The 27,357-nt window shown below is 39.2% G+C and overlaps 1 protein-coding gene across 1 annotated transcript in view; it reads left to right on the top strand.

Moving 5' to 3' along the window:
- Positions 1–20,206, top strand: part of UGGT1 (UDP-glucose glycoprotein glucosyltransferase 1) — a 43,827-nt gene extending 23,621 nt beyond the window's left edge. The window contains exons 22-41 of the mRNA XM_009583037.1: positions 450–544; positions 1,204–1,410; positions 2,028–2,159; positions 3,103–3,233; positions 5,655–5,750; positions 6,063–6,165; positions 6,654–6,733; positions 7,191–7,380; positions 9,707–9,865; positions 11,665–11,750; positions 12,085–12,169; positions 13,162–13,250; positions 13,746–13,850; positions 14,443–14,527; positions 15,860–16,042; positions 17,259–17,419; positions 17,903–18,017; positions 18,681–18,797; positions 19,140–19,299; positions 19,724–20,206. Of these exons, the coding sequence (XP_009581332.1) occupies positions 450–544; positions 1,204–1,410; positions 2,028–2,159; positions 3,103–3,233; positions 5,655–5,750; positions 6,063–6,165; positions 6,654–6,733; positions 7,191–7,380; positions 9,707–9,865; positions 11,665–11,750; positions 12,085–12,169; positions 13,162–13,250; positions 13,746–13,850; positions 14,443–14,527; positions 15,860–16,042; positions 17,259–17,419; positions 17,903–18,017; positions 18,681–18,797; positions 19,140–19,299; positions 19,724–19,749 (2,405 nt within the window). The 3' untranslated portion in view covers positions 19,750–20,206. The remainder of the gene's footprint in view (positions 1–449; positions 545–1,203; positions 1,411–2,027; positions 2,160–3,102; positions 3,234–5,654; positions 5,751–6,062; positions 6,166–6,653; positions 6,734–7,190; positions 7,381–9,706; positions 9,866–11,664; positions 11,751–12,084; positions 12,170–13,161; positions 13,251–13,745; positions 13,851–14,442; positions 14,528–15,859; positions 16,043–17,258; positions 17,420–17,902; positions 18,018–18,680; positions 18,798–19,139; positions 19,300–19,723) is intronic.
- Positions 20,207–27,357: the final 7,151 nt, after the last annotated feature.

Here is a 27,357-nt window from a genome sequence, read left to right on the forward strand (position 1 = left end):
CAGCAGGAAATGAAGAAAGCTGTTTAAATGCATGTTTGCTTCAGCACTTTTTTTCTCTATACAAAACTGATTTTGTGAACTAACAGCTTCAATACGAAGAAGCGGTATGTCTGTACCCTAGTTGGAATCTCTAAGTTATTTATAGGTTCCTTTATAATTTCTAAATCAAAAAGGTAGCAAACAAAAAAAAAAAATCCAGCATAGAAACAGTGATGCATGCTGTCCCATATGGGTTTTATGAATGAGGTAAATGAAACCTAATATAATACCAATACTATTATTCTTGTCTTGCCAGACTTCATAGCTGAGCTTCATCCAGATCTTCCCTATGTAATTTTACTTTTTTTGAACCTTTGCATGTGCATCATATTTCTCCTCCAAATGGGGAAAAACTGAAGCTTTCCTTCTCTTCACCCTCAAATTTCTCCCACTCTTTTTTTTAATTGCAGATGATTCCTTTGTTAGACCTGTTACTTTATGGATTGTTGGTGATTTTGATAAACCTTCAGGGAGGCAATTGTTGTATGATGCAATTAAACATCAGGTAGGTAATGTTTTCATTTGAACAGGTTAGCATTGCTAATAAAGCAGTAGGTAGAGGCTTGAAAAACACAGGTTGTGCTTCTTCCTGTTGTATGACCTGGGGAGATTGGTTCTCCCTGCAGGGTCTCTAATTTCCAGCCTCATCTTATTTCTAGGGGCTGGAACATTGCTGACGTTCTTGTACTAGGACAGAATTCCCTCTTGGCACTATGCTAATATAATAAAGAGAAGATGTTCTTTTAAGCCCATGGTTCTAAATTGAAGATGTCCGTGTTTTGATTTGGGGATGAACATGAGCATTGCTCTCTGCCCTGTCTCATTTGTTCCACAAAGATAATTGAATCATAGAGAGCTTACTCCTAAATCACTGTTTTGCCAGACTTCTGAGCAGTGGCCATGGTCCTGTATGTCTTATGTAGCACAGTATTATCTAGAAGATTCCTGTCACAGTGGTGCCTATACGTAGACTAAATGCTTGATGTTAAATTAGTTCATTCATCCTTTTAACCTTGTGCTGTTACTTACCTAATTAGGTATCTGATTTTCTGGTTAAGAAATACAAAGCTTCCGCTATAGAGTTTATTATAATAGACTTACTCTTCTCATTTAAAACACACCTGAAATCTAAAACTTTCCTAATGCATGTTTCGTTAAACACAGAAATCCAGCAATAATGTTCGAATCAGCATGATTAATAATCCTAGTGAAGATCCAAATAGCCAGAATACACTTGTCGCTAAAGCCATATGGGCAGCTCTACAGACACAAACGTCAAATAACGCCAAGAACTTCATCACCAAAATGGCAAAAGAAGAAATTGCAAAGGCACTAGAGGCAGGAGCCGACATCTTAGAATTTGCTGTTGGGGTAAGCATGTTTGTTGGTATTTACAAAGGTAGGGTACTTCGCTTGTTCTTCTAATGAATTTTTTAGTGTAGTATGTTCATATGCAAAAGATGCAGTAACAATGGAGAGAACACTGTTGGTTTTGGTGTTGGTTTTGGTTTTTGCTCTGAAAGGTAAACTTACCTAAATATAACAGTCCATCTAAAAAAAAAGTAAATCCTCATACATGTCAAAGCTACATAACTTTAAAAAGTCAAAAGGAATGCAGATTCAGGAATCTATTTAAGTCAGTTGTTTCTTGGGTGGTTAAGAGAGAACTATAATCTCTTTAAAAAGATGAGAAAAAAATTATAATTACATTTCTCAACATAGGTTTAAAAGTTAGGCAAGACTCGCTTAAGAACAGAAGAATGGAACAACTGGTCTAAGTAGCAACAATTACTAGGGCTGTGGCCCTTCACATCGTAAGTTGTGATAATGTTTGAAGGTGACAGGCAAGACCACAAAGAAAAGGGACCTGAGGATAAATTTTAGCAAAATACAAAGATGTTCTTGAATGGAAACAAAAAAGGCACATTTAAAAAAAGCAGAGGTGTACTTTTCTTCCCATTTCAATGTCAAGTATTCTTTTCTTTCAGGGTATGGATATCAATATTTTCAAAGAAGCCTTTGAATCTCCCAAGGTGGATTTTATTCTGTCCCACGCTATATATTGCAGAGACGTTCTAAAGCTGAAGAAGGGGCAGAGGGCTGTGATCAGCAATGGAAGGGTGAGATCAATCAGCAGACAGTAGAAGGGATATTCCACATGTGGGAAGGAAGCAGACCTTGAGCAGCAGTGTGTAGGGATCAGACACAGAGTCTCAGCCTTCTTTAGGACTCGGCAGTCTTTAGGACTGCTTCCAGTTTGATTTATTCAGACCTGCAGTGACCTTTTCTTTGTACTGTGTGCAGTTAGTTGTTGGTGTTTTGTACAAATTCAGATCTCTCAATAACAGAGTGAATTGAGTCCAGGGGCAGAAAGGGATGATAAATTTGAATGATTGTGCTGCTTCAGTTCATTGGGCAAAATGCTGCTGTATCTGGCCCTGATCGAGGTGCCTTGGTCTCTTCCACCAGCTCTTTTTACAATAGCCATTTAGATTAGGCAAATTATCTTACAATAGTATTTCACTTCAAATAATGAAACCCAGCAGTGTACAGCATTGTTTTCTTTTGTCATCTGCTTGCTAGTTAGGGGGGAAAAAAGCAAGTTCCAGTGGCTACTCTATGCTTTAATGGGTTAAAAATTTCAAGCGATGACTTGCAGTATTCTATTTCTTTCATTATCAAAATAGCAAGAATTGTCTTTTTAGCTTTTAGGCTTCTGAAGGCTAGAGGAGTGAGATTTGCTGGAGTTTTGCTGGACTACTGGAATTGGCCTGGTATTCTATTGCCCCCTCAAGAAGTAGCATTGCATGTGTAATTTAATATGCCTGATTTCTGCAAACCAAGCACTCAGTGAAAATTTTAAGCATTTATTTTATGCCTTAGTCTCGGACTCTTGGCTCTCAATAGCTAGAATTCTCTCTTAAACTCTGCTGCCATTGACATTAGTATCAGCCTAAACAGTTGATACCCACTGACACTGGGCTGGAGTATTTATTTAATACATCTTTTAATTTTGTTTCAGTGTAGCCTTACCTAATAATGCTGATCCCACCTTCTTTGTAGATTATTGGCCCATTAGAGGATGGTGAGATGTTCAATCAGGATGACTTCCATCTCCTTGAGAACATCATACTAAAGACATCAGGACAGAAAATCAAATCGCAGATTCAGCAGCTGGGATTTGAAGAAGATCTGTAAGTAAACGTGAAGAGGCTTACAAAAAAGTGGTGGTACTCCTGATAATGTGACTTTCTGTAGCCTGGAGAAAGCTTTATCAAGTACACTCTGAATAGGTGCTATAAACAAACATGCATGTGTTCGTGTGGTCAAGGCTCAGCTCTTCAGAGGGGCAAGTGAGAAAGGAGAAACATGTAAAATAACTTTATTGGGTTTGAAGTGCTTTAGTGGCTTTTTTGTAGTTCACGATCTCCTGGAGGTACGGAGCTGTAACTGTATCCCCCAGATTCAGGAGGTACTTCTGAGAGTACTGGCAACCCCTACTATGGTACTGTGCTTGGAGTTCATCGTTCTTGATTCGTTATCTGTATCTAGTAGCAACCTGCCGTGGCTGGTCTGTTACCTCGTAATGGAAGTTGGCGGAGTTGTGTCAGCTGGAGCCTCACTGACAAGAAACTAGGAAAGTGCCCAAGTCTGTAGGAATTTGCTATAGAACTGTTCAAGGGAACATGAAACAGTAAATGTATTGGTACTCACTGAGATCACAGTCCCTGGTTCACAGCAGTGTGGGCGGCAACAGCCTGCTGTGTTATCTGAGAAGCTCAGGAAGTGATTTCTTGGATTGGGGGGTCGGGGAGGGATACAGGTGGACTGAAAAAATAAAGAATGAGGGTGGTGATGCATTCCTCAGGGGCTGGCTGAATTCATTGCTGTGTTGAGCTAGATGAAGTTTCATTCAAGGTTTAATTGACTCTGGTTGGTGACAGCTTTACCAACAGAGAAGATGCCTATATGCAGAGAAGAGTTATTTTTGCTTGGGATTTGTTACAAAGTGGTATAAACTGCTGCACATTATTACATTTATTCTTGAAAATGCTTTCTGCACCGGATTACCTTTCTGCTCCTCTAAATGAAAGAGAAGCCTAACTTTTCATTAATATTAGGGCCTTCAGACTTCTTGAGGGTTTTTCCCGCAGCTAAATTTTAACTGACAGGCTGTTTTAAACTATTTACCTCTGATACTTCAGGGTTTCATAATGCATATGTAGGGTTACTACTGTATTGATTTAAAAGCAGAAAGAAGGGAACAAAATGAGACACTGGAGTATGCTTTCTGAATCTGTTTGCAGTTCAGCTAAGTGCTGCTTGGCCTATCAATATAAAAATGATTTTAGTAATATATTTCACTGTCAGTACTATGAAATCATGTAAACTGCTTTTAACTTTTTTAAAGAGAAATGGTAGGAAAAGAGGTAGAGATAAGAAAATGAAAATACTAGTTCTAGATAATTATTGCAAAAAGCACAGAGGTGAGCTAATCAAAAGAAAGTCATCTTCAGGTTCAAAAGAACTGAAGTCCATAGGCGTGCGTGTGTATGCTGGAGCTCATAGCTAAGAAGATAGTTTCTCTCATATTTAGCATTACGTTTTGCCATGATGCTTCTTCACTGTTAAAGGCTGGTCAAGTAAGTTAACCATGAGGTCTTTTGTGCAGACATCTTGTGTGATTCTGAATCCTAGGAGGACAGGTTTTAACAGCATTGCAAACACTTTTGCATCCATTGCTGTGTTGGGAATGAAAAGAGAAATAAGGGTGATAGGGCGGAGGAAGAGGGCATAGTTTGAACATCGGCTAGTTTTGGACAGAGCAGTGGGTTTTTGGTTTGAATGCTACCAAAGTTTTTTCAAAAGCTTTTGAAATTATCTGCTGCATTGGAAAACACTGTAGAACTTGGCAGACTTCACCAGGTTTTTGGTATGAACAACTTAAACAGCTGTCACTATAAATCTATGAGACTTGCTTAATTCAGGAAAAGCTGACAGACCTTTAAGTTACAGTATTGCTTCTTGGCAAAGCTATGATGTACAAACCAATTTTCATGGAACCTTCAAGAGGTTTTACATTTTCAAGATTAAATATATTCTTAAAATACTAGACTGAAAATTTATGGGAATAATAAAAGGAAGAAGTTGTCGGAAGTAATTCTCTTTTAATGATAGGACCCCTCTCTCAAAAGTTTCTCCACACGCAGGATTGCTTCCTAGTTCTTAGAGTTGCAGTGTAAAATGGGAAGACTGCTGTGAAACAAGGGTTTGATCTGAATCACTTACAGGTCTAAGAGAGGTTGGTGAGGTTCAGGAATGTGGTGCCTGTAGCGTGGTTGACCCCTAAAATACCAGCTGTTCTGTATTTGTTACAGAGTTAAACCCTTTGGTTTAACCCTCAGTAATAGGGCTGCAACCTGTTTAAATTAATGGCGGATTAACCTTTAAATATGTTTAATTCTTCAGAGCTTGTGCAGAGAGGTAGTAGAAGTGTTAGTTTGTGTATCTGAATTCAGTCTGTCTTCTCTTTTGCTGCTAACTGGCAGAAATGTGATAAGTACATGCATTTTCTGAGTATCTGTAAACCTTTTTTTTTTTCTTTTTCTTTTCAGTGCAAGTGACTTGGTAATGAAAGTGGATGCTCTTCTTTCTGCTCAACCAAAAGGAGAGGCAAGGATTGAATATCATTTTTTTGAAGAACGATACAGGTATAGGATTGCTGGCAATTGCTCAGCTTTTCCTTGTCCTTTAACGGTCCCACGGTTTTAAGTTGCATTTAACTTAAAAAAAAATCCAATAGGGAAGTCCCCGACAGTTTTCAAGGTATAGCGATAGTCCAGAAATTAATTTTGTCTACATATCTCTACACACATATATGTATATATGTATTTTTTTCTCTATCTAGTTTCAGAAGGTGCACAGCATTTAGGAAGTAATTTGACTTCAGAGTGAGATGGATAGTGTTTTTCCTATGTTTATCCATACCTTTGATACTTTAAAATTGTTTTTCTTCTGTTTAGTGCAGTTAAACTGAGACCAAAAGAGGGGGAGACATACTTTGATGTTGTGGCTATTGTTGATCCTGTGACCAGAGATGCTCAAAGACTTGCTCCATTACTTTTGGTATGTATACAATGTTGTAATGCATTTTATGGCAATTTCAAAAAGTTGTCTCCATTCTGTAATTTTGGAATGTTTGTCCTCCTCCTTGACTGGGTGGTGACCAATGGCCTTCTAATAGTGCATCTGAGTTGCACAATACATTTGTAAGTGGAAAAACTAATTACACTATCCTACACACTAGTAAGATCATGGTTAGGTATCGTCTAGATAGTTTTTAGTTTCACCATTTTAACGGTTTAGTTTGCAATGACTCCGTTCTTGAGGAGGAAAGTCTCTGCATCCCAGAAAGAATGCCTGCAATGTGGGGGAGCAGGTAACTGTTCTTAAAACCATCAATTAAAAGGTGGGTGTGGTAAAGCAAATAATGAGAAGGGAGGATTGAGAATGAGCAGGTAACATGCCTTTTTGAGGTCTTGTCTATAAAAACAGTGGTCAGCTTTCCTAGTTAGCATTTTAAGGGATGTCTTTTTCTCATTACTTTACTTCAGGTTTTGAACCAATTGATAAATATGAACCTAAGAGTGTTTATGAACTGCCAGTCCAAACTTTCTGACATGCCACTGAAAAGGTAAGCAATACCATGCCAGGGTTAAAAAGAAGAGAGAGGAAGAAAAACCTGTTGGAATATGCAAGCACAGAAACATGGTCGAATGTTCTACAGGAAGTCTCAATAACTGCTTTGAGCTTGTTTATAAAATAGCATGATTTGCCCCAGGGAATCTGGGAATCTGTGGATAGCATGAGGTAATTCTGCTGGTTTACAAGTTGGGTGTGTGTATATTTATATAAGTTAAATAACTTACTAATCTTAATGGTTGAGTCTTGCACATTCTGGTTGGTCCTTCAGGATGAAAATTCTGACTGTTCTAAGGTCAAAACAACCTGTGTTGCTTTGGACAAAGCCTCCTGTATGCAAGAGGGAATAAAAAATTTGTATCGGGCTTCTTGGAGACATTGGAGGTTTGGGAAAGCCGATGCTGCCAGCAAGTTCAACAAGAGTGAAATATTTCTTTCTGAAATTTCAGCTTTTTTCGCTATGTTTTGGAGTCGGAGATTTCTTTTGCAGCAGATAACAGCTTTGCTCCAGGACCAATTGCCAAGTTTTTGGATATGCCCCAGTCTCCACTGTTCACTTTGAACTTAAATACTCCTGAGAGCTGGATGGTGGAATCTGTCAGAACGCCATATGACCTTGATAATATTTACTTAGAGGAGGTAAGACAAATCAGTGTGTTCCTATTACTGCATTTAAATGGAGTTGTTTTTCCAGGGCTTATTTTTGTAATGGGAAAGAAATGTAGAATTTTAAAATGCTAATAAAGACAGAACAGCTTTTATGTTTGCAGACCCCTAAACATTTTCTAGGAGGGATGCAGGTAAACCTCACTGACAGTAAGATTGCTGTTCTCAATTACTCATGGATGCCTGAACCACAGATTGAAAAACACTGTAGGCTTGAAGCAGATCCTACAGATGCTTTGAGTGTGTGTATATATAACATTTCAGAGTGTCCTGAGCTAGAAATAAAGTCAGTCTTTGGTCATTAAATAACTTTTTCAATTTATTAGTTGAAAAATTCTTTCAGATTAGAGCTCCCTACAGCTAATGTCACAACGAAAAATCAGATTGTTATTTTTTAAACTCTGTTTAGAAATTTTGAAGTAAGAACTGAGTCCTGTTCCAGTAAGTAAATTCTGCTTACTTTCCCATGCTCTGAGAAGCCACCAAGCCAGTTTTAGCTACCTGTTCATTTTCACAGCTTTTGTTACTGGCAAACACTCCTGTGGCTAATTATTAACCCCTGGCTGTTAGCAGTTAACTTTAAGTTTTCAGAAGATCTAGAAATAGTGGGCTAGTAAGTGGTTATAAAATGCACTACACTAACATGTTATTATGGAACTAAAACTACGTATATTAAAAGTTAGAAAATCCATGTGTGATGCAAAGTCGAAAATTTTGGACTTCAGGGTGCAATGTTAAATAATAAAAGTTAAATGAGGCGGTCAAATCGTCTTTTCCCTTGAAATAAGCCTTGGAGAACTGCAGATATATATTAAACCCAGTAATTTTACAATGTATAATCCACCATACGCAAAAGATACCAGACTGACAGCTCTGGAGGCTGAACTCCTCTATTCATCTGCAGAATGGGTATGGCATGGGCTGGCAGGATAAGCTTCCCCACCGATACCTCTCAACCCTCACCTGGAGGTGAGAGGGAAGTTCAGGCTTCAAAACCAGCCAAGACAGGCCACAGCACCCGGCTGTGCAGGTGACTCCTGCAGTACAGAAACCTGTTCGCTGCATGTGTAACAACATTGTCAAACCCTTTACAAGTAGGCCTCTTGAAAAGCAACAGTCTGTACAACCTTGTGGTCATTACAAACATGGGTTACTTTCTCACTGAAGATTATATAATTAGTCTCCTCTTACTTTTGCATCTCTCTAATACTGTTTGGGAATATGATGCAGTATAGTGGTAGAGTCTGATATTGCTAATCCTGTATTAGTTATTCAGAAATCTAGGAAATTGGGTGTTTGTTGTTGTTGTGTGGTGTTTTTTTGTTGTCTGTTTTGTTTTTCTTGGGTTTGGGGTTTTTTTTGCTTTTCATCTCTTAACCTAACTGTAAAGCCATAAATGAACCACCAAATGTCTGACACTACTATGCATTTCAAGCCTCTGATTCCCATGCCCTGCCTTAGATTAATTGAAAGCCTGAGAGAGAGGGGGATTAAATGCTTCAGGCATTCAAAGTACCATCCTGAGCCTCCAAATAAATAGCAGCTTTACTTTTGCAGGTGCACAGTTTCCAATTCCTAATATGCAGTCTGTTGGTGCTATAGCAATTAAACTGTCATTCAGATGTGCAATGAGAGAAGATGCTTTGTGAGATTAGACTAATATTTTGCTTATGTAGTGTCCTCAGGCTACATCTGAATTTAGCCTGGTAGGGACCCAAGTTTTTTTGGGTTTGTGGGGTTTTTTTTAACTTTTCTTTGCTTTTCTTGGCACTTTTGTTTGGTGTAGAAAAAAGGAATTGGTCTTTCTGACAGTACCCTAGCACACTGTAAGAGTAATGCAGAGCAAAACAAAATGTTTATTTCAGAAGATAAATATTAGATGAGACTAGCTTTAAACAGGTTTAGATTCAAAGTTCTGGAGCCCATCATATATCTTTTATGAGATGCCAGACCTATCACTTACTTGATTATGTTCTCCAGTAAATGTTAAAAAAAAAAAAAAAAAAAAAAAAAAATTGTGAAATAGAGCAACAGTCCTTCCCTTTTCTTATCTTAGCATCTTACCAGTTGAGATTCAAATCTTTTTGGTCAGGGACACTCTTAATGGTATGTGTGTGAATTTCATCACTCAAAGGAGCTGAGCTCTTTGAGGCTTTTGAGGTATTCATTTAATAAAGTTACTCTGGTAAAATAAAGTAAGTGTTACTTAATTACTATGGCTATTTTAGAGAGTAACTGAATCGCTAAAAATTCGCACTTCAGAGCTAGTGCTGAATTCAGCAGTATCTCCTTCTTACAGGTGGATAATATTGTAGCTGCAGAATATGAATTGGAGTATCTGCTTCTGGAAGGACACTGCTATGATATTACTACTGGACAGCCACCTCGGGGACTCCAGTTTACACTGGGAACTTCAACCAGTCCTGTCATTGTTGATACCATTGTTATGGCCAACTTGGTAAGCATTCGATTGAAACTGGCAACAAATTACTGGTCCTACAGTCAGCACAATCACTTGCATAAACCATTGAGTATTTTCTAGCATATGGGCTACGGATATGTGGTGTTACTTACACTCCACAGTTGCTTGCAAATATATCAGAACCACATCATTCCTAACATTGATGTCTAAAACCTTGCACTGTACTTATATGTCTCTTACCTTTTTCAAGAGGTACTCCTTTCCCTTCAGCTTGCTGAGAAGGGTCTTCGGGAATATCTTAAAATGATGCCAATATTCTTAAGCGACCTCTTTCCGGGGAAGGTCAGACAGTTCTGTTTTTTCTAGACAGGGTACTGCTTAGACCATCCACTCTGGTACTGTAAGCCTAGGTGGACAGTTGTCTTGTTTTGGGACCCATTTCTTCAGATCTATGGAACAAATGGAGAGAGTCAGCAGCAATAGTAGGCATTCTAAAAAACACAGGAAGTGTGAAAGAATGGGAATTGCTTAATTTAGTTGAGAAAAGGTGATGGAAATCCAAGCGTATGATTGTTCCCTGCAGCTGCCTTTATAAGGTAGCTGCATAAGGGATCAATCTGTTTTCAATGTTCACACTGGGCAATGAGAGAGGTAATGGACTGAAATTATGGCAAGGGCAGTTAGCCACTGGAATATTTTCTTGATATGTAATGTTAGTGAAAAACTGGAGTAAATTGCCTATTGTGATTTTTGGAATCTTTAAATGTATTAAAGTAAGGAAAAAATGTTCACCGATGCTAAATATTTATTTTAAAATTCTTACACTCATTTTCTATTTCTTTGCACCTTTTCTTAGCCAAAGTATATCCTATAATGATGTAATATTTCTTATTGTAGAAAAGACAATGACCCTTACTTTATATGTGATCACATTGCATGTGTGTATGTTGGGGAATAAAGCTTAATGGCTTGGAGGTATCTTTTTTTCTAATTAGTTAAACCAAAGTGTATGTACCACAGCATACAATGCTGTATCTGGGAATCCTCTTCCTCAGCTCCGTGTCCATACTGTGAAGGGGTATGAAAAGACGAGGAACATGCCCTGTGCTTTTTGTTTTGTTTTGTTTTTTTCCCTAAAGCAGACTGGTTCACATATGGAATTGCATGCATTTGGGGTCACTGTACAAAACCAGGTGGGACACTGAAGCACCACTACAAATGTTTATATCTTCTATAGGTGTAATAATCTAAATCACAGAAGAAAATATTTAGATCTGGAGCCTGAAACTTCAACAAGGCTTGTACACAATATTTGAATTTCACATTGTAATTTTTTAAGTTCTGTGGAAGAGATATCTTGTAACATATAAACTATGTTACTGTTTCCTGCTGTAGCTGAAGTACCAGTCTGTAGAGCTTCAAAATAGATTTAAATTTTGTTTTGTAGGCAGACCTTTCGTGGACTGCTGTGTAGTTACCAGCTAGTGTTTTGAAATTCATACACTCCTTCGTGAAGACAAACTTTTACAGAAAAAACTTTGGGATTGCACTGTTTCATCAGGACACCCTGAAGACTTTCTGTCATCTAACAAATAATGCTAGACCTTTTCATACTCTGGTCTCTCAGGAAAAAAAACCCAATGATTTTCAATGGAACTTTTGGGGTTTTTCTTCTGTTCTCTGGGTTTTTTAAGGCCTTATGGTTATGTTAATCAGCTGGCTTACAAATAACTATTTTCAGGTATAAAACAGTGGGTCAAAATATATGACTTAAAAACTTGCTTTTCTACCTTTGCACTTTCTGGAAACTGACAAATATTCTTCTTGCTTTACAGGGTTACTTCCAGTTAAAAGCCAATCCTGGTGCATGGACTCTAAGACTCAGAAAGGGCAGATCTGAGGATATCTACAGAATCTACAGGTAGGACAGTATAAGAAATACTTTAATTTTTTTCTTGTGAAACCTTTGAAGTAGGTAGGTATTGTAATATGTGAATCTAACAGTTCCCTTGCCAAAGTGTAGTGAACTGAACAGCAAATTACATTTTGTACTGAAGTTATGTGAGATGAAATTAATTAATTAATTTTAAAACCCCAGTAAGTATGTGTTCAAATACATGTATTTGTTACTTTGTTGCATGTCTCAAACCTGTTTTACAGTGCTAAGGTTTAATACCAGGTAGAAAAATGTGTAGAAGAAATAAAGAACATATTTCTGCTTTGTAGTAAAGGTCAGTATTTTACTGTATTTTCAGCCATGATGGCACAGACTCTCCACCTGAAGCTAGCGAAGTTATTGTTGTTCTCAACAACTTCAAGAGCAAAATTATTAAAGTGAAGGTGAGTTTAAAAATTAGAGTTGCTCTTAAAAAAGACTGTTTGACCAATAGTGGGAAAGAAACTTTGATTAAGGCCTGATGATCCCTTCCTACAAGCATACATTTGAGGCAGTTTGCACAAAGTTCACATCACAGTATCTATAATGGAGAGAATTATCTATAGACTTGGTTTTGTTTTTTTCACCCAGGCGAGAATGACATGTAGCTGCTGTTCCTTTTGATTGCCCAGGAGAAACAATTATGCTCACATTTTACTGACTCAGTTGTGCTCACAACTTAAGAAAAAACCAGCCAGTTTTAAATGTCCTATATATGTCTAGTAATAAACATTCAGTGTATCCACTGAGTATTTTATCTGTTACAGACAAATTTGACTCATCTGGTAATAAATTTTCTATCAATCTGATACAGAGTAGGTGAGAATACATTAAAAAAAAAGGTAAATTAGTCATCTACTGGCTCTTAGGGTTGCCTGTCAGATAATGCATAGCTGAAAAGTTTAAGGAGGACAACTGATAAATAAGTGATGGTTATAACAGATCCGGGTTCACACTTCCTCATAGAATTTACTTGTGCTAGGGTTAATTCTGCGGCATTCTCCTGATTTGCTGCTTTGTCTGTGTATCTGCCTTGGAGTCTCAGTGGGCAGTAATACCTCTTGGAAACAGAAAGTGCCGTTGAGGTGTGTTAGGTTTTGCAGGGGGCTTCGTTGGTTTGCTTGAGGGTTTTTCTGTGCCAGTCTACATCATCAAGGATGGTCACTAAACACCTCTCAGCAAAGCATTTTAACCATCTAGACTAACCTGCCTTCAGTGTCTGAAAACAGCTTTGGAATCCGTTCTGAAAATGTCAGTTCACTACTGAGCTGTTTCTCCAGACAGCTTAGGTAACCTAATGCAAATGGATACAAACAGCGCCAGTGTCAAAATAACACTCCATAGCTGTTTGCCCAATATGTGGTTCCACTCACTAAAGCAATGTTACGCTTTACAGGTTCAGAAAAAACTAGATATGATGAATGAAGATCTACTAAGTGATGGTACCAGTGAGAACGAATCTGGATTTTGGGAATCTCTCAAATGGTAAAACTAATTCTATAATAACCTGCAACTCTCTTGAAACTGGAAAACTATTTCATGATACAGTTAGGTCTGTGATATTCCACAGCCATCTATTAAGACTGCTTGAATTTAGGTCTTGCTAACTCCTTATCTTTCACAGGACCCCTCTGTTTCTAGAGAACTGAGCTACTGCTTTGCACCTGCTTAACCTTCCCTTCCCCCAGTGCTACCTGGGAGCCTGAAAACATTCCAGAAGCTGCATCTCAGCCAGCAATCTTTCAATTGAATATATGTTCATATATAAGCTATTGGGTCTTCCATGTCTGTGTCTGCAGCACTCTGCCGTGTTGAGGATACCCTGACCAGTGTGGGGGGACAACACCAAACCCCACAGTTGTACTATATGAAACCAACATTGTAGCACTTTATAATCTGTTGCACTCTTTTGTTGGACTCTTTCCTATATAGCTGGGCCTTACTATCTTGTCCTTTATATAAACACATTTGTCCTTTCAGGGGATTTACAGGAGGACAAAAGAATGAAGATATGAAACAGGATAAAGACGATGTACTAAATATATTCTCTGTGGCTTCAGGGCACCTATATGAAAGATTCCTACGGTTAGTTCAGAATTTATAATCTGGGGGTCTCAAATGGTGGAGGTGCTCTGCTTTCCACAAGGAAAAAGGTTAGAATTTGCAAGAATATTAAGCAAAAAAAAAAAATTTCAACAGCTCAGAAATCCTCTAGATTTTGCATCTACTGTATTAGAGGAACTTTTGTCTGCATAACATTCATAGGTTCCAAATAGACTTAGTTTAACAGATGGTATGTTGCTGTCCTAGAATTTTCTTGCTACAATATAATCAAATACAAATGTATTGTTAAGAAATTACAGAATAAGTTGTAATTGCTTTGGAAAGTAATTTGAACTTCTGTTCTCAAAGGATTGTGAAAGCCAACAGGTTGCATATTCTCTGACTAGTTAAAGTACATAGATATTTAGGGGTTTAGTAATTTTGTAGATAAAATTAAGCAATTTGCAATAGGCTGAAGCTACCCACTTTTTCTTCATGTGTGAAGATCAGTTACCTGACACGTAACTGCAGTTAGTCTAATAATGTAAAACAGCAATTTGTAATCTGTTATGCAGCTGATCTCTAGTGGGTGGCAGTTTTTCCTGTAAATGCTTTATTTTTTTTCTTTTGATAGCATAATGATGTTGTCTGTGCTGAAACATACTAAGACTCCTTTAAAGTTTTGGTTTCTGAAGAACTACTTATCACCTACATTCAAGGTTTGTTACTAATTAGAAATTTATTCTATCATGGGGAAAAGTTTTTTAAAAAAAAAAAAAAAGTTACAACTTGTGCATCATATTATTGTGTAAACATATGTACAGTTACCTGTCTGTATACCTTCTATTTTGACAAAGCATCTAGTTGCTATAAGCTGGTGGTTCTGCCTAGAAAGCTTTGAGGAATAACAGAAAGGTTGATAGTGGACTTATGCTGAACGTAAATATTTAAGAGAACAGCACACATTAGGAAAATCATACTTGAAAGAATCTGAACTTTTTTTTTGTGACTCGCATGATAAAGGTGTAGATTTTAAGATGAAATTCAGGGCTATAAACTTACATCTAATACATAAGGGTTGAAAGATTATAGAGGAAAAAAAACTACCAGAGAAGCGGCGCCTGTGACTAGGTATGGAGAGAGCTTCATAAGAGGAGACATTAAAATCATGTTTCCGACTGACTAGAGTACATGAGCGGTGCATGGTAAAGAGTGACATGGGCCCTACATGAGTATACCTGGAAAAACTTATCAATTATATGTGGTACATCATAAAACAAACGGCAGGATTCAAAACAGAACCCAGAGGTAAATGGATGTCAAAACATTCCGGAATTTGCAGCTTTTAACATTTAATATTAGGAAGTAGCATTTCTTAGAGAATCTTGCCTGTTCAACATAAACTCAAGGGGAAATAATTGGCAGTGTCCCCACTGCTGCAAACATGGGCTGTGCTGTGACTCTGCTGTTGTCAGTCACCTCTTGGGGTGGTGCAACAATATGCTTCCCCCCTCCCTTCCTAATGGCTGTGTTGTACCAGCATCCCTTGGCTAAACCTGTACTCTCCCCGTGTCAGAGGAGGCCTTACAGATGAGAATGTCAACTGATTTGACAGTGGGCCAAGTTGTTTTAGTAAAAAATTTCTCCCAATTCTTTTCTCTCATTTTATTATTCCCATTTACACTGCTTTGTACAGCCCTAAATAATAATTCTCCCATCTGTGAAATTTTGTGATTTGAGTAATGCATTCTTTTACACTGATCTGTGGATCACTATAAAATGCATCATAAGTAATTGTGTGGAGAAAAATGCCAAAATATTTAGTTGTCTTATGATAGTTGGCTTTACAATTTGTACTGATTGTTCAGTTTGAGGTTATGTCTTTGTTTGAAGTAACAATAAAACTGTAGTTACTCTTTGTGGTATTTAATTTTCTAATGTTTTATGCTTTATTATAGGACTGAAGTCTATCTCTTGTAATGCATTTTTCTTTTACCTGCAGAGGAACAAAGAACTGAGATAAGCTACTTTTTTTCCCCCTCCCTCTGCAGGAGTTCATCCCATACATGGCAGACAAGTATAATTTCCAGTATGAGCTTGTCCAGTATAAATGGCCGCGCTGGCTTCATCAGCAAACAGAGAAACAGCGTATCATCTGGGGTTACAAGATCCTCTTTCTAGATGTGCTCTTCCCATTAGCTGTTGATAAAATCCTGTTTGTGGATGCTGATCAGGTAACACAGAGGTTGGAATTACTTGATCTTTTTCTTTTTTCTTTTTCTGTTTTTCTTTTCTCTAAGAATACCATGTTCTTGAATACAATTTCTGTATTATTGGAAAGGTTGCAAGTCTGAGCCCTTCGCAGGCATGACTGAAGGTTGATTCTGTAACTATAGCATGCTTTAGTGAGTGCTGGTTTTTCTGCCTGTTCCCACAAAGATTGGTTTTGTTGGCCTGTCTTTTACTTTTGTCTGGTTCCTCGTTCACTCATTGTGATTCCAGCTAGTTTGCCAAATAGATTCTTGTTTCACCCTTCCATTTTTCCAGTTTCGTCTGTTCTCCCAGCCTGCAGATCACTTACCACATACGGTATTTTCCTAAGTCACGAAACACTCTCCCCCGCTCACCCCCCTGCTTTTAACTTGGCCAGATCTGAGTGGCTTTCAGAGGAGCGAGAAGGCAAATCCCTTGTGCACGAAGCCATGTCCTTCTGCAAAGCAAACGGTGTCTATAAGGCTTTGTATGTGCTTACTGACTGAAAGGTTTGAAAGTACAGGATACACGTGCAGTGAGAACTGCCAAAAATACTCCCTCAAAAACATATATGAAACTGAGAAGTACAGATTATCAACACATAAGTATAAAATGCCTTAGGTGTTTTGGCATTGTATGATCCCATGTCAGTTTAAACCATTACGACTTACGCTGAAGTATCACCTAGGATAAATTTCCAGCTACACTGTTCTCATTTTAGACAGCTTTTGCTCTGTTTATAAAAGAGATATTAATGCATTTTTTTTCCACCAGAGTGGTATTTTTAGAGTAGTATTACTGCCACCACATTTGTGTCAAAAAGACATAAAAAAGCCTTCATCCCTGAAGGGTTTGCAAACTTCCAAGAGGAAAGGATACAAAGGATCACAGTGGAGTTCATGTATAGTGAGAATTCTTGCTGCTTATTAAGCAACAATTTGGCACTTCAGCTGTCAAACCAACCCCTATCAGATTATTTCAAGCTCTATTTTAGTTGCTCCAGCCCTAAGGGCAGGGGAGAAAACACCTTTTGTGCTGTGTTTTCGTACTACATATACATAATGCAAAAGACTGCAGCATGTAACAGGTAATTCTTCCTTTAACTGTTTGCTCAGTTTGAATTAAATCCTGACCAGCGTTTCAAAATAACCTGTGGCAGGCTTCTACAAATAAAAATAAAATGTCCTTTCCCTTCAGATTGTGCGCACAGATCTAAAGGAATTAAGAGATTTCAATCTAGATGGTGCTCCTTATGGATATACTCCATTCTGTGACAGTCGAAGAGAAATGGATGGCTACAGGTTCTGGAAATCGGGATACTGGGCAAGTCATTTAGCTGGAAGAAAATACCACATCAGGTACTGAAAAATTCAGTTTTTGCAAAATAGAGGGGGAAAGCTTTTGCTACCACTTAGAATTAGCAGGAAACTAGCTGAGGTATACAGTGCTGCAGTGAACCACTTTTTGCTTACTGTTGCCTCTTTAAGATTCCATTGCCTATGGTCCATTTGAAGCACTAAGGACACTGAAGTTACTTTCAGTGTGCTACAACTTCTACAGATGAAGAACTGAAGTCTTAACTAAGCAGAGATCTTCATTTGTTAATAACAAATGTTGGAAGAAGGGACTGCATGACGGCAAAGCTAAGATAGATTTGTGGAAATTTTTTTTTGTATGTGCCATGACCTTGTTAGAACTGCTTTCCTGCCTTGTATTAGATGATTTGATATTCTGCTGCTAAGAGATTGTTTTAGCATATTATATCTTGGGGTCTACTGGGGCTGCAGTAAGTTCATTGACATCAGTCAACTGTCATTACTAATTGCGTCATCTCCATGTAGTGCTCTGTATGTTGTGGATCTGAAGAAGTTCAGAAAGATAGCAGCTGGAGATCGACTCAGAGGACAATATCAGGGTCTTAGTCAGGATCCTAACAGTCTGTCCAACCTTGATCAGGTGTGTTTTTATTGTGTTTGTTTTGTTTTACTGGGGTATGATGGCAGGTTGGGACCTCTCCTTTCCTGGTCAAACTTCAATCAATCACAGCCAGATGACAGCGGCAGTCCCATTACGCCCTGCCTTGAAATGAGGCAGGCATTGATAGCATCGAATGTAACTGGTGGGTGGAAACACCACCTTCCCCTTAAATGTCTTAAGACTATCAGATTTTCCAGTATGCTCCAAGACAAATATGTAACACAACTGGGTACTTGTTTCTTGAGCTATCCAGCTCAGAGTGCTTTACTGTGACTTAAAAACATGGAAATAAGGCTTGTACTGTGGCGGATGGAAAAAATAACACAATGGTTTTAATCAATTATGAATAGTCTTCCAAACTGGTCCAGTATAGATTTGATACCCGATTCATATTACTGCTTTAATACTGTTTGCTAAATAACTAATTTTCAACAAAATAAGATTAACAGTTGCAATATGCAGGTTTTTTCCCAGAGGACTTTGTTTGGAATGGAATGAAAGGTTGATTCATCGCTTTTTATTTGCACTGGAAAAAAACCTCTTTACAAAAGTTAAACTTCTCAATACTGTCTGGTTCGGGGGTTTGTTTCTCCTACTCTGCACCCTGTGGAAACTGCTACTAACTCTTATTCTTCACAACAGGATTTGCCTAACAACATGATCCACCAGGTGCCAATTAAATCGCTCCCACAGGAGTGGCTGTGGTGTGAAACATGGTGTGATGATTCCTCAAAGAAGAGAGCAAAAACCATTGATCTGGTAAGTGCAGTATGGCTCCCTCATTCTTATGTCACAATAAAATACAGTGACCAATTTTAGAGGCACTTCCCTACCTCAGATCTAGGCACCTCATCCTGTATTGTTACCTACATGTTTTCAGCACTTCAGTTTTTCCCTTTAGCTTCTGTATTTCTCTTACCTGGAGCAGAGGCATTATTATGAGTTTGGAAAGAGACTTTACGCTGTACTCTAGCTAAAATACAGGCATGTGGTGTTCACCAACAACTGATTAATTCCACCAGGGGGAAGCATACCTTTATTCAGTAAATAAACCTCCTTCATGCATTAAGTGTCTGAACAGTTCATATGTTTTATTTGCAGTGTAATAACCCAATGACCAAAGAGCCCAAGTTGCAAGCAGCGATGCGTATAGTTCCAGAATGGCAGGACTATGATCAAGAAATCAAACTGCTCCATAGTCTTTTCCAGAAAGAAAAAGAAATGGGAACACCAGCTAAGATGCCAGGACAACACACACACGGTAATCTTTCTGACTATTTCCCTACTTCTGTGACTTTCTTCCCACCTGTTTGGACTGGGGTCGATCACTGTAAGCTTGCACCATGCAAAGGCTTGCATGGAGGGTCTGTTAAATAATCTGTATATTTTAATGGGACAGAAAGGCCTTGCTGAGTGAGGCTGGTGTAACTTAACCTCACTCTGAAACTTGCACACTTGTTCCAGTTCTCTTAAAGACCCTCACTGTTCCTGCAATTTTATGAGCTTGGCCTTATCTTAACCCTTAATTAAAGTGCCGCACTATACACAATGGGTATGAATTGTTCTTCCTTCACTGGTAATCTTGCAAAGAACAAGTCTTTGGGGTTTATATACTAATTTCCAAACCAATCTGCCAATTGAGGCAGCTGGAAATGGAGTGCTCATTTTTCTCTCCTCTTCTACAGATCCAGCAGCACACGTGGAATTATGATCCATGGAGAAAAATTCAAGTTAGACTGTTTCATAGACAATTTTTATATTGAAAGCTAGTTTTTTCCGGTATGTCTGCAAAACTGCTGAATAATTGAATGGGATGATGTATGCATTTTTATTACTTGCCTTTGGGTTAATTTCTGCCTATGAAATAGAATCTGGATTGCTGGAATTAGCATTACTGGTTTTTTGCACCTGTGGTGGAGATGAAAGAGCCCATGATGGAATTTAGCATTTCAGAAACAAAACTTCAAAATCCACTGGAAAAGCCACAGCCTGTTCCTTCAGCTGTTGCTACCTCCACCACTGATGAAGATCCTGTTAGCCTCAGATCTAACTTGAGAGCCTGGAAATCGCAGACCCATTGGCTAGAACATAAGTCCTAGCCTCAACCGATGGACATAATTTTTCCAGATAACATTAAAAGGCTCAAAATCATGCCTTGAATTTGGGATACTGTTTTATCTGCAGGTTTTCAAACAGTTGGAAATGCTTCTCAGATTTGTTCAGCGTGCCCTTGATTTTGTAACAAATCCAGCACTACTTAGATTTATTGCCCAACTTCTCAAGGTTTAGCTTAATGTAAAGCTACCACAATCTATTTAAATGCCCATCCAAATACAAATGCCTAAGCTTACTAAGTGAGCAGAACATTGAATTTGACAGCTCAGTTCATCCTAGCCCATCTGACTTTAATCAAAGTGCCCCCCTTCCTTCCTGCTCAAAGTTTAAATCAGTCTGCAAAACTGGGAGGGCCTTACTATTGCTGTGGTTCACTGATTCATGAATGTTTTTTGTTTATGAAAAATCTGTGGAAGCTTGGAAGTTTTTCATCATGTAAATTTCATTAACTTTATTTTTCTTCAGAGATGTTGTCACATCAATAAAAACTTTGGAGTTCTTAGGTCTTAAGCTTTAGTTCACACTCAGTCCTTTGATCATCCTTTTTGCTTGCACACATTACAGTCCTAATTTGATTTTGCGGTTTCTGAATATTTCACCTGCATTTGTTTTCATTCTGTGCACAGACAAGAAAATACTTTCCTGCAATGATTAATTACCCTGGGCTATTGTACCCTGAATATCATTCATATTCACGTCTTAATTTTTAAAGATGATACTGCTCTAGTTCTGTGTTATGAACATACCAATTTTAAAAAATCCTCAAACCCTGTTTCCCTCACTCTGTAGGATTATTGTCTGCTCCCTAGAACACTGAAAAGTTGAAGAGTTGAAATGTAAGAACTAAAGTAGTATTTCTAGTAGTAAAATATAGCTCCCTATTCACCACTGCTTTAGAAATCCAAACTGGGATAATTTCTGCCTCCCATGTTTTTAATACAGGTAAATGTTCTGTGCTGTAAGAGCTTCACACTAAAGATAATCCTGACTTACCATAATTCTAGAAGAGTATCTTCTTATACATCCTATTAAATGTTTTGGAGGAATCTGGAAGACAGCAGTTGTAATGTTTAAACTGTTCAATAGGGCAACTGAATAGAAAAGCAGCTCTTTTCCAGCCAGCTCAAGAAAGGGCCCAAATCACTAATCCAAACTCTTAAAAAAAACATGTTAGAAGAAATAGCCGGGGTCCCTTAAATGCACATTGCTGGCACTGTTGACAAGGTCAGTAAACTAACCAGTAACACTGCACATACCCACCAGACGTATATAAAAAGTGGGTAATTCTAGAAAGGTGTTGGAAAGGACAGTTTATAATCTCCCTCTCTCCAGACAGAATGCTATGCAAACTTGGGGGGGCTGGATATCAAACCATGAACTTACAGAGTATGAGTTATCAACTTGGGTATTTTCCACTTTGTGGGTTTTTAAATTCAGATAGTCTCCCTGATGCTCTGTAAATTACAAGTGGCTTATGCCTCCCATCAAAACTGTTCCAGTTAAGGATAAGCAGATTTAGACTAGAAGGATTTTTTTCTAGTTTAAAAAACAATAATGTGCCTGCCAACAAATTAAAGTAATTGCATACTATGTTAATTAGCCTATTTTAAACAGATAATACAGCACATTAAGATTACCCTTTCTGTGTTCAGCTGCAAACCACTTATGCCTCTTTGGAGCACATGGAATGGCACAGGATCAGGTGGGCAGCAGCTGTACACCACAGTTTTCATCCAGGGATGGATGGGGGCACTTAGAATGGATGGCACGTGGGTGGGGAAAGAATCTGCCCACGCCCTCAGAACAAGACCCTCTCCTATCTAGAACCATATTTGGCTTCATTTTTTTTCAAATCTTATTAGAAGAGAATAAAGTAGCCTCTTAAATTCAGCACAGTATTTGCAATGCCTTGTTTGGAGTTGAATAAGGAGAAAATACTTTTAAATTAAATGTCAGTTACAGAATTGTATTTTTTTAATTACACTCCTCCATTCTAATAGTTAATGTATGCACTTAAACACCCACACTGCATACATTTTTTTTTTTTAATTGTAAGATCTAGCAAGCTATGGAGAATATTTCTGTTCCTTCTGGTTAACAGAGACCATGCTCTTCTGTTCAGCTGTTATTAAGGAAAAAAAAAAAAATTCTCACAATTGATACAGAAAGAAACGTGTATTGTGAGATTTTGTACCTTTTGCAGAACTCGTAAGAGTCCTGTACCTGTTGTCAAGTACATTATAAAATGCACATGGTACTAATCATTCTGAATGTGAACTACTCCATTTTTTCCTGGGAAGCCACTATTTATTTGCACACAAGAATAACAATCATAGAGGAGAATAGTCACTTATTTTGGATCTGTGCATACGCTCGCTCGTAGTGCTCAACTGGGCCTTAAAAGAAAAATCTTTCAACAGCTCCATCTAGAAAGAATCTCAGAGTAAGATGATTACTGAAACAGAGCTGCTTCTGACTGTACCACTGATGGCCTGTTCCTGTAAACTAGTAAGACTGATAAGAAGAAATAGAAAATGGGGATTACGGCAGTCACAACATAATTTTGGATCCCTCAGACTAGAAAGGCCACTTCTGTGGCAAAGTAATGACACTGTTCCCAATCTCCGGATACAAGCAGCTTGTCCTCTTGGTGAAAAGTTCACACTGAAAAATGCCCATTACTTTATTTTAAAAGGAAGATTTTGCTGCCTTACTAGAAAACAAATAGCAGAGAAATATGTTTTTTAAGATTTCTGTTTCATTTAGCTCTTTGGGATGGGTTGTAAAGGAAATGAAAGGGGTGGGACATGTACAAAGCAGTAAATACCCAGTCACAATCTTAGGAACCAAAACTTTTTTTTTTAATATAACTGTTTTCCATATCCAAATCTTCTGTAATCTGTTCAAGAATATACCATAACTCAGTGTGGCACTGATACCTACTGATACCTACTGACCCAAGCTTTTTTTAGTTATTCTCTACTGAATGTTACCTGAACTGAGGTTACAATGAGTTTCCCAGTACAGTGGCAACAATAAGATCTGTCTAACTCAATAAAGCCTTTTCTGTTCTTTACCCATGCCTCTCATGTCGATTACTTTGGATCTGATAACTGATGTTCTAGTGGCATTGCTTAGAGTACATTTTTCACATATTCTTGTATTCAAGTGTTGGGATATTGTTGAAAAGCCTCTAAAAAGGAAAAGTAAAGAGTTCCTCCTCCAAGCTAGTCTTGTTAATCATGGTATTAAAGTAACCCCTAAACTGAGACACCTGTGTTAAAGAAACAATAGAAATATTTTACATTTAAGGTAGATTTTTATCTTTTTTCCAACTCTACCTACTAATAATAAAAAAATGCTTCTATGTCAGTTTTCTTCATTTGATTAAGTTTTACACTGATACATTCATAGTAAGCACTCAGAAAAGTTCATGTTTCTCAAATAATGCTTGCAACTACAAAGCTGTGTCTGGGTCTCTTTCAGAGTTGGGAATGAATTCTAAACTCCTGTGGGACTCTGAGAAAAGCCTCTCAACCAGAGCATCTTTATTATTCAACGAGCTATCAAACAGACAGTTTTACAGAGAAAGCTCAGTTGAATGCCACAGAAATATGTATTTGGTTTCCTACAGTTGTCTGTTTGAACTTGCTCAGGTTTGGAAAATGAGAACAAATCCTAGGAGACAACTAAAAGGGGAAAAGGAAGCAGCCAGAAAGAATAAATACATGCCATATGCCTCTCGCCTCCTCAACCAATAAGGGGTTATGCACCATCCCCCCTTTTAATTTTCATATTTAAGCATGTGACTGTACATCGATACATGGTTTTGTCTGCGTGATTTCCCTCCACCCCAAAAGAGCTAGCTTAAAGGAGAAAAACTCTGATGGCTGCAGGGGGAATGCAAAAAGTAGTTTTGAATCTTTTTCTACAAACCCCAGTTTTTAAAATTGAATTAGCCTGAATACAACAGATTTTTTGATGGGCAAACTGTCCTGTTCTCCTCCACGCCCACCCTGCCAACCCTATCAATACATGCCTGTAACTTCAGCCATACACCATATATAGCCCAATGTAAATGTGTCAGGAAGCACGTTCCTCCAGCTAGGACTGTCACGCCACACGGTGCAGGATGTCTGCTTCAGTGCTGTAACACGCCAAGGGCAGCTGCTGTAGAAGCCCACCATGTTCTGGCTTGTCTCTGGACTTCTTGCCACATGTGCAAGGCATTACTCAAGGGTGTCCAACCTGCCCCTTCACTTTCCCGACAGCAATCCTAAAAGTAATTCCCAGCACCTGTGTCTAGCTCTCATCAGTAAGCAGAGCCAGCTTTTCCAGTGCAAGACTTACCGCCCTGCTCTGAATTAACAGCCTGAGGAGACTCAGTCATCATCACAGTGCACTGCAACACAGAGGCTCCTGTGGGGACTGTCCACCCCACCCTGTGCTGAGGCTGCAGCTGTAGTCTGCGCTACAGGCAGGTAGCGGCGTGTCCGCAATGCAGCCCCACATCAATGGGTATCACCATCTGCTGCGTATCACCTATGGATATGCTCTTACAGCATCAGAACAAGTTCCTGCCACTCAGCCTTTCTTCAGCCTGAGATGTCTTTCACCGCAAACAAGTTACACCTAAATTTCTGCTCAGTCATTCTACATACTAGTTAATTCAGAAGATCTTGGGACAGGGAGGACATGGCAACAAGGATGGGGCACTGATACAGGGAAGTTACAACAAGGAAAAGAATTGCAATTGAGGAAAACCCAGTTTGTTTCTAGCTTGTTTCAATTAGGAAGAGGCAAGCACTGCAGGATGCTCATTTTCTCTCGTGGTCCTGTTTAAAGGAAAACAGGCAGTTGAAAAGCAGAGGTCCAAGGTTACCTCAGCGCACTATGAGGTGCAAGGGTACCTGCCAACCAGAAATATGCAGTGGTGGCAGCCCCTTGCCTCTGGCATATCGGATCTAGACTGTGTGAACCTCTGACCACAGCTTTGCTGGAGCACTAGCTAATCTCCCCGTAATACAGTACGGCAAAACTCACCTCACCTCTGTTCCTCCATGCGTAGCATTTGGTTTTGGTATCAAGAGTCACCCTTCAGTAAGGAAGCATGGTGCCTCTATGGAAGAGTTTGCCACAAAATTAAAGCAGTACTTTACCCAAAGCTCTGTTTAATGCCGCTGCTGGTATATTCAGCACAGCAGCTCAAATCCAGCTCCTACCCCCACAGGAGAGATGAAAGGGAGGAGAAACTTCTACACACCTCGCAGGCACTCGATTCATTTCTTGTTTGCCTTGTACCATTTAGGCTCTAACTGGGGAACAGATAGACAACCGTATGATGGTAAGCAGTGCTTCATCTCCAGGTAAACAAACCACCTTTCCAGACGGTGCTCTTGCTGCCTGTTTCCATCTATTGATCAAATACTCGCACCGACATAACAAGATGAAAAATCAGTCACTAAAATGCACTTCAGAGTTAGACAAATTACAATAGTTAGGGCTTAGAAGTAGTGGCAGAGACACCCCATGCCAGTCTTCCATGCACACTTTGCTAAGGCTGATGAGATTCTCTCTAGATTACTGGTTTGGCCTGGGTCCCCGTCCAAGACACACGTGGCAGTGCCTGTGCACACAAAAACATCCCTGTGCACACAACACACACCAGCTATGCTCTGGGTGCTACAGGCGTTCCTGACCTATCACCGGTGACTTCTTGCTGGTACACTGCTCTATGCCATTCTAACAACCAGCTAGCACCCCCTGGAGAAAGGGCCACGGGATTTAATCCCGTTCCTAGCAAACACCTGCAGTCTGCATCACAACAGAAAACCCTGTAAATCAGTAAAGGCAATCACAGGGGCTTCTGGCTGGAAGTTCTTGCTGGGCTTTCACAAGCTTGTCAGGTCAGAACTCCCACTACCACCTGGTGGTGAGTGGGGATGCTGGGAGTGTAACTGCAAACCTCACAGCTGCGCACCAGAAAGAACACTGAGCTCCACCCAGCAGCTGTACCGTGCCTCCGTCACACATCTCACCGGCTCGTACCTGTCCAGAAAATGTCTTCACAATTACTTTGTCCGACAAGTCCAGCCTGATTTGCAGTCACTGCAGAAGTGCCTGAAGCGCACCCCAGGAAAGGAATTAAACCTGTGCCTTCTGGAACCAAGAGACTCGCAAATCTACCATCTGCGTAACACAGCCACTGCCAGAGGAACACAAAGCACAAGGTTTCTCAGGGAAGCGACTTTCCCAAAGCCTGCCGCTTCCCCAGAGCAGCCTTGCAAGTCACCACAGAGAGGTTCACTCTGACGCTGTATTTACACTTCATGCTTCCACCTTAGCTAGCAGTGACAGTGTAAATATACCCACATTCAAAGCCTACCCACAAGGAAATTCCTCTCCGTTTGCTTTGCCCTCCTCCTCTTTGCCATATAACTATATTTACCCAATCACGAGTATTGCTAGTGGATTATACACTCCATCTGTTTTGATTCAACACACTGATCTTTGCTGACTTGAAGATAATTAAAGACCTCTCCCCCACTCTCCCTTTCTGTCTGCAGCATGTATGCCAGCTGCTCATTGGAATCCAGATAATTGAACAGCATTCCCTAATCAGGAAACTCAAGGAAAATCACTTCTGACTACCAGGGTTTATTGCTGACTAGACTTTATTAAGATCATTGCTAAGACAGATTGCCTTGTACTTGGAATACATTGAATTTGTTCGTTATTAGCCAGCTTGGAGCTTGATGAGGAATGAGAACAGTGTTTCTACTATGTGAAGATCTGGAATAAAGAACTCGGAAATATACTTGATTATGGCACAGCAGGGTCCTCTTCTGCTCCTAGGCAGCCCAGGAAACACACCCCATAAGCAATCAAGCATTCTGCTTCTCTAGCTAATCCTGTTACTACACCTGAGCACAGACACCTGGAGATACAGGACCCGCTTGACTACAGCACAGTGACGGGGGATATCGATTTGCTGAGGAGCTGCTGAGCCTGCAGGTGTGTGGGAAGCACCCTAGCACTCACTGACAGTTCCACAGAATCAACTGCTTTGTTTGTTTAAAATTAATTTCCAACACTAAAGCCATGCATCTTTTTTCTTTTTTTTTCTTTTCCCCTTTTCTGGCAAAAGTTGCTGCAGTTCATACTTACTATGTCTCCTTTCTCTGCTGAAAAGAGCACGTCTCAA

Source organism: Fulmarus glacialis, unplaced genomic scaffold (assembly GCF_000690835.1).
Source record: "Fulmarus glacialis isolate BGI_N327 unplaced genomic scaffold, ASM69083v1 scaffold41428, whole genome shotgun sequence".
Lineage (NCBI taxonomy): Eukaryota > Metazoa > Chordata > Aves > Procellariiformes > Procellariidae > Fulmarus > Fulmarus glacialis.